This window comes from Bactrocera latifrons, unplaced genomic scaffold (assembly GCF_001853355.1).
Source record: "Bactrocera latifrons isolate USDA-ARS-PBARC rearing strain unplaced genomic scaffold, ASM185335v1 scaffold_64, whole genome shotgun sequence".
Classification (NCBI taxonomy): domain Eukaryota; kingdom Metazoa; phylum Arthropoda; class Insecta; order Diptera; family Tephritidae; genus Bactrocera; species Bactrocera latifrons.
In genome coordinates this window covers 144073-152216 of record NW_017537312.1, presented here as the reverse complement: position 1 = coordinate 152216, position 8144 = coordinate 144073, and the positions used below count along the sequence as shown (strand labels likewise).

Genomic DNA, 8144 nt, shown 5'->3' with positions numbered 1-8144 from the left:
ACGGTCCAAAAGTGTTTTCCCTTATTCCCTAAAAAAACAATGCTTAATTAACACACGAAATGCTTTATGGTCCATTTTTTGTAAACTAACACAAGTTGCTTTACAAAAATTCTATATTTTTTAAATAGCTAATAGAAGTCATATATATTAGATGGTAGTGGTAGAGTAATAGTATTATCTATGTATGTGTCAGCCTAAGTAAAGCGTGGACGGGTCCTCAGCCGCACTTTTCTTTGGCTCAAACAGTGACATTTTCAGTTGAGAATAAGTTTGGAATGCAAACAGATCTTTACAAATATTTTGTTGGGTTAATGTTGACACAAATTTCCAAGAGCGATATAAARCGATTTAATCGACCAGTGCTTGATCCTAGAGACAAACTTGTAGACCTAATATCATCTCCTGAACATAAAAAGTAGGAATAGTAGCCGCTCATGGTATTCCTTAGAGGTCAGAGACCATCAGCAGAGTTGGAAGAAAATTGAGAAGAGGTRCTATTCGCCTTTTTGAAGCATTGCCATAGTAGCTGTTCGTTCTTCTTTTTACGAATCTGGTGATATTTGAAAAAAGTTTTCACAGATAGTCATTTGACAGGCGATCAAATAATCCTCGTTTTTGATCTCGGAATTATACCTAGCTRCGGAGAGATTTATATTTTTCCTAATAGCTTTTGCAAGTGGCTATAAGAGCTGTGCAATATCAACACCAAGTCACCAGCAAATTAAAACATCAGTCTTAGAAATGCTCGAATAGATTTGTTTTTATTTTGTGACGAGATTCATTATAACTTTGTCTACAATTTTTAGGCTTGAAGAAAACAAATCCAATAGAATTAAAAACTAAAGATCAATATCAGATCTGCTCTATATTTATACAATTCGAAAAGGCCTCAACTAATTTGGCTTCAATAGTATAGAAAAATGCTTACTCGTATTTGCTCCAGCTGTACAATTCGTTACTTCAATCCCATCCAGTTGCCTTTAACATCTCTTTTGGGTAATTTGACACTAGCCTAATCGTCTTTATGATCAAAGTCATTGATGGTAGCGAATGAAAATCTCATTTTTGCGCATGTTGATCGATTGTTGGAAGCTTTCTGCTTCAAGCCCTTACATAGCCATGCAAAAGTAGCAAATGTGCAGTTATGCACATATATATGKATGTGTCTCAGATTGTTAACACTGCCGCCGCTGACACAATGACCTCGAAAAGACAAAAGAAAAAACCATAACGTTCACAATAAAATAATGTATTTGCACAAAATGCACGTTTGTCATTGCAGCAGCCTCGAGAGTTTTGCACTTTTTCGCGCACAAAACAGAAAAGCAGAAAAGTAATGAAATCGTGTACAAATTACGTGTCAAAATAATGACAACAAACAGTTTAGTATGCGAGCACAAGATTTTGCTTCAACTGTTAGCTGCTTTTTATTMATTTTTGTTTCGTTTTCTCATCTTTTGGCGAGGGCCACCGTGGCAAGTTGGCCGTGGCGTCGCGACCCCACTACATCAAAAARAGACATGCAAAAGGAATAGACATACCTGCAAAAATTTACTGATATTATAAAACACGACAACAAAAATAATAGTTGACTTTATCCAGAGCCTCCAGGACGAMATTAGGGACGAAGTATTTAATACTAGACGAGTTTTTGAGGATACCCGATGAGAGCAAGTCACAAAAGACTTATTGGTGTTATTATTACYATATCGTTGTATTGTTGTATTTTTTATTGAAGAGTAAATTTTGATAAAAATTTGTTAATTTGAACATCTTAAGAATGTTCAATCTACCATGCCTTTTTATACTTCGGCGTTGGCGAGTAATTACATCACCGTTATAAGTGAAAATGTTGACAGCCATTATTGCATCGTAAACACAAGATGCTAGCATGTTTCGACATTTGGAATTACGGAGTTCACAATTTAATAATATTTTCAACCCTACTTCCTTATTCTTGTTCGCAATTTCAATCGTTTTATATAGGAACAAAAAAGCAGAAACAACATGTTGCAAAGCAGACCTTATCTCTGATAACATCATCAAATGTATACCAGGAACGAAACATCGGAGTTACATACAAGTAAATATATATAAATGATCAGAAAGACGAGCCGAGTCGATATAGCTATTTCCGTCTGTCTGCATATACATATGTATGTACGTTAACTATTCCTTCAGTTTTTCAGATAACAAGCTGAAATTTTGCTCACGCCTTTCCTGTCCAAGGAAAATGGCTGCTCCATTGTTGGAACCGTTCATATCGGACCACTACATGTTATAGGTGCCTAGATACTAGACGATCGAAATTAAACTTTTTTTCACGAGGTATGTTCACAAAAATTAGCTYTGGATATTGCTTAAAATARCGGTRCAATCTCCAAAGAAATTGCCCAGATCGGACCACTGACAAATCAAGTTCTTGTATGGAAACAGCGTTTTCGTGAAGAGTTTTTCTTTTTTTCTTTTGCATTTGACCGATTCTTATCTAAATATTCTACTTAACAACTAAAGTTAATACTACAAAATAGGACAGATTGCCATACTTCCAAAAACTAAACTAAACTACACCTATAGAACGAACGCCAACTGATCGTTAAAATGTAAGTATTTAATAAAATTAAAGAAAATAAACAAAATAACGTTTTTCTTTGAACTTAAGGGAGAAAACAAACATTCAACAAAAGAACTAAAGGCGATAGAGTGGGTGTTGAGGAAAAGTGGAAGGAGCTAGCCATATCGCTGAATGCTGAAGGGCCATCTCAGATTTTGCTATTTGATATGAACTGTATTTTTTCTTTAATTGTTAAGATATGCCCTGACTGGAAGGCATCCATTCGTAAAACGGCTGCGCATAAAAATTTGGAGCAAGAGCAACAGGTGAAGGATTCTTCCGGATAGGGACGATATTCGACGGCTTTTCGGCTTTGTCGGGCCGACGAACGACACAATTAATTGTTGGCAGACCAAAATCATYTAAAAGCACAGAGTTTAGAAGAAAAGAGAAGGCATATATCAATTACATAAACTTTCTATGTGTTTTATTTAAATTTTTGCGTTTTAAGTACGAATGCTTCTATACCGAGACTAGAATCTCCCAGTGGCCTTTACCACCTCCATATTGTGAGAAATAATATTGTTTTGCCCTACCCATACTGAATAGAAAAGCATCATGGGTTGCGACGAGTACTATCATATCAGAATCACAAATCTGTAAATCGAAAATAAGACTTCATATATACATATAATCATCACATATATGCTGAAAACACCTTCTCTATTCAAAAAAAAAAATGTTTGTTTACAAATCGTTTTACCGTAGCTACATGAGTACCACATCAATGCATTCTATTCTCCACGTATGCCAACCTTTTGCACAAAATGTASTTATGTAGTTTTTCTGGTTTCTGAAATGTGAAGCTTAATCCATTTCGCATATAAAATATTTTTTAAAACATTAATCATTTCGGATAAAATTTTAGATATTGTGCTTCTACCCAGAGAAATAGCGGTAACCTTTTCAACTGGACCTTGATATTCAACCGAAAACCTAAGACTTGCCGCCAATTTCATTAAATTACGTAACTAACGGTATAATTTCGTTGAGTATATGCACGCTTAATTAACCGATAGCTGGAAACAAACCTGATGCAGAAATAAACCATCTCAATTCTACAAGTAGACACCTTGTAGCAAAACTCACGTGGAATCCGGTGCAGACATTGGATTAGAATGGTCTCTCAAATGCCGTATTTCGATTCTATCTTGATAAYATCGTTCACGTTCAACGCATAAGCGTCCATAAAAAAGTAAATTTTTAATAAAAACTGTTTAATTTCAAATTCTATAAAAAAATTTAACAGACAAATTCTTTTTTTTTTTTTTTGTTTTTGATTTGTCAAACTGTCACAAAGAAATCATCTAAAAAAATGAAATTGAACGAATTACAGAACACCTCGAAGAAAATCGTACGAATTGCTATTTCGTACGCGCTTTCCAGAACATGCCTAATATTTTTGATTAAAAAAAAGAAATGTGAATTCATCATTCGAAGGARCACATTTCCTATTCAGTTACACGCTTCATGTCCAAATATTCACTTTAAACTTACCCAGATTAACATAATTAAAATGATTTATGCTTAATACTTGTATTAGTGATGGGAGAAAGTAATGGGCCTATTACGGAAAATGTACAATAACAACGTAATTTTATTGCGGTACCTCGAAATATGAAAGAAGGTCGAATCTTTATATTGGACATTTTGAGTCTGTGACGAAATCGCGGATGAATAACATCTCGAAATCAATTCACCTCGTCGCCTTGAGCATTTTGGACACATGTATACAAAAAGTATTGAAAACCGAAACGTTAACCAATATTTCCACTCGATTTATGTAACTCAGAAACCACTAAGTATACATATATGTACACACATAATATTTAAGTAAGTGTATTTGCGTTACAAGGCATTTGCATGAGCGACTACACTTCGTGGCAATCATCAAGTGAAATAAAAATAAAARCACACATACATACTTATGTTTCTCTTCTATTATTTTTAGTTGGCCATGACAGCACTAAAAAACGAGTTCARTGAGAGAGAACAATGCGAATTACAAGCAAAATCAAATGATCAAATGAGAAAAGAAATCAAAAATAGCTAAAAAGCATTTAATTACAACTGCTTGCAAATTAAAAATAAATCGAAATCCACGAACTCAAAAGACAAGCCAGAAAGCTATTGCTGRAGAGATTATATATACCCAAAAATGTAACAGAAGGAACCCGGAATAATTCATGAGAAGTATGCAACAGGGTTTAACGCCTAAAAGTAGATAAATGCAGTATGAAACTTTTACTTTTAAGTTGGAGCATTTTCACGCTCCCCAAATTACAACTATAATACCTCATAAATAACTGTAAAAAGGTAGCGTTTAACGCTCTACGTAGTAATTTTCCGTAATACTTAAAATCACCTGCCCGTCATCGCCGCTTTAGSCCACAAGCAGGCTTAATTTTGCTTTGCTTTTCACCATTTCGTTGGTGTGACTGCTTAAAAGCGACCTCCACTTTTGTTGAAGCGAATTTATTCGTTGAGAAACGTGCGTCTAAAAGTTTCTTGTTTTTATTTATATTTCTCATGTTTTTGTTTTGTTGGTCTACACCTAAATTTTGGAGGTGAGCTGAATATAAAAGAGAGAAAAGACTCAAAGCACCAACAAAAAACATGTGAAGCTCACGTGTAGGCAASGAAAATAACGATACTGTTTCGTGGCAACCCCATTTACATGCGTACACACACACACCCACATGCCACACATGTGTATGGGTTAAGCAGCGCCCATTCACATGAGCAGCCACACATAAAGTGGTAGATATGTAGTGGTATTGTTGTATAGCTTTTGAATAAATAACAATGAAAGCGAATAGGAACGAAAATAGAAATACAAACTAACAGTATACCGTACAGCGTTTAAAGCAAAAGAGAAAACAAGTTGCGGAAAACTAAAAATGCCGTTCCAACCGTTTATACACACACACATGTATGTATATATATATATATATATATATATATGTATGTATATATATTCACAAGAAAGCAACAAACCAGCAGTAATCCGTTCAAAATCAGAAATATAATTTTTTGAAGAAAAGTAGACAAGAAAAGCCGCGTGTGTAACCTATGCCCCAAGGGGATATGATCTCAAAAATTATACCTAAAACTAATCCCACTAGCTATCAACAGAACCAGGTAAAAAGACAAATAGTTATATACATACATATGTACACAAAAGAACAATACATATGTACGCATATGCCCAAACCGCCATCAAAGTCCTTGAAGCTTAGTATTCAAAATCTTTATAAATTAATCTCGTAAATTAGGTTAGATTCATTAAGACAGGAGCCATACCGGACCCTTTGTATCCAGAAAAACTSGAATAATTATATCTCATATACCAACAAAGTGGCTTGACTCATCACAAACCTGCCAAGGTGTTTTATTTTCCGCTTGCTCAATTTGACGTCTAAGGGTGTGAGTTCCGAGGTCGTAACCTTGAAAGGACGGAACCGTCAAGAATATAAAGTTGAGTTGTTTCTACCCCGYCCTCTTCCTACCTAAGCTATAGCGGAAATTCTTTAAGATTTTTAACCTGCGACTGYTCAATTACTAGTAATTGACTAAATTACGGTATTAAAATGTCTAAAATAAGAAAGATTTCTAAGTGGTGCTAAACTTCTATAGTTCCATAGGACATAATTTTCACCTAGAAAACTACGATATGGAACCATAGTCATATGCATAGCAACATATGAGAAACCGAAATCCCTCTAGCTGGTAAATAATGTATATGTCCTTGAACACCAATAAGGCTAAGTCACTCCAACATAACGGCAGCAGTAAATAAATATAAGTAAAAGCATAAAAAGCATTCATATACCAGAACTTTCAACCAACATTGAAGTGGGGAGGGTGCACCTATATATGTACATAAGCATATAGTTATRTACAAACTTGACATGGTTCGCGAATCTTTTTTCCAGTTTCATTTCGAAGTCGCCTCGCCATGGCTACGAGTACAATCATTGAGGTATGTAGAATGTACTTGGCTCCCTCTCATGCTCTAATTCGCAYGCGCCACCCTACCGAATGCGCTTAACCTTGACATACTTACCCAATACGAGTATACACCTCGAACTTGCCACTGCCACGAATGCAGACACAGATACAACTACCGTTGCAGATGCGCGTACTTGAGCCCAAAGCCAAGTGGCAGAGCGGAGGACTTGTGCAAAGCGCTCTTCCAAACAAACATACGAACAASAAACACGAAATGGTAAAAACGATGAAAAGAGGGCCAATGTAAAAGAAAACCCCACGARTTGAGAGGCAACACAGCCCTTACACGACAGTATCAACCTCGAAGCAGCRCGCATTCCCTCCCCAAGGGTGCGCARCAAACACAATTGGGGGTTGAGAAGAAATTGRAAAAGAAAATAGAGAAATGGAAAAGATAAACAAGCAAATGGCATTCAGTGAAACAAATTATGCTTGTAGCCAACAYAARAGTAGKTATTTAGGAAGASCAAAACAGAGTTGCTTTTTTAGGGTTTTCAATTACTGTATAGTATATAAAATACGTTCCACCTTTGGGAAACAGCAGAACTTAGTTAAAATATTACACCACTAATTACACTACTCACCTCAGTTCCGATTGTGGTGATCTTTACGACAACATCGTCCTTTTCCACGTCATGAGCAATGACATCGCCGGAGGTCTCACGTCCGTTGTGGGTGAGAAAGACTCGTTGGCCCGGCTGCAATTGTATACCCAATATGGAACGAAAACCCGGACCGATCAAGTCCGACTCGCGAAACTCCTTAATCATGGCGTTGCGGCGCAAAGCTTGCGCGGGACTAAGGTAATGTGCGCTTACAGTGCGACGTGCCTCCATTATAACGGACGACTTGGACGACGATGAGGGCGATGTGACCAAGTTGTGCTCCATGGTTTGTGTCTTAAAATCGAAACGTACTATATATTTAGTGTCGGCGGTAAGATTTGTACCGTTATTGTTGGCTGCGGCAGAATCACTCGTTGCCAATACCGACGACGAAGTGACCGTAGCAGTAGGTGGCGTCTTGACGTCTTGTATAACGCCTGAATACCAGAGACCATCCGGACCTGGCGCACAAACTTTTGTACCGATTATTGAACGTTTGGCTAAACGGCGACCAGTGGACATTGTCTTCTACGAAATTTTGGAAACCGAACAAAGCGAAAAAATTAAAATCAAAAAGTGTGTGAAAAGAAGTACGAAGGAACAAAGCTTTTTTTTTTTTTTTTTTTTTATTTTGATATAACACGCGTGCAACGTAAGCCTTTAAAATGACCAATTAACACTTTTTGGCGTTGGACGAAAGTTCTATAACTTTTTGTCGAGAAAATGTATGAAGGGCGATACTTTTTATTTTGAACACAATTTGAGAATTTTCAACGTTTTAATTGCTTTTATTTTCGCTATTTCCTTAACAATAAACACCTGTTCACACTCTCGCTTGACAGCGCGACAATTTATTGCATATTTATCATACGCTTCATTCTATTTTATCAACACTTTTGGCACTTGTGAGCTTT

General features: G+C 36.2%; 1 protein-coding gene across 2 annotated transcripts in view; it reads right to left on the bottom strand.

The window, feature by feature from the left end:
• The window catches only part of LOC108975360 (zinc finger protein 704), a 287817-nt gene extending 279978 nt beyond the window's left edge, over positions 1-7839 (bottom strand). For both annotated transcript variants that reach the window (XM_018943784.1, XM_018943786.1), the window contains exon 1: positions 7210-7839. In XM_018943784.1, the coding sequence (XP_018799329.1) occupies positions 7210-7752 (543 nt within the window). In that variant the 5' untranslated portion in view covers positions 7753-7839. The remainder of the gene's footprint in view (positions 1-7209) is intronic.
• Positions 7840-8144: the final 305 nt, after the last annotated feature.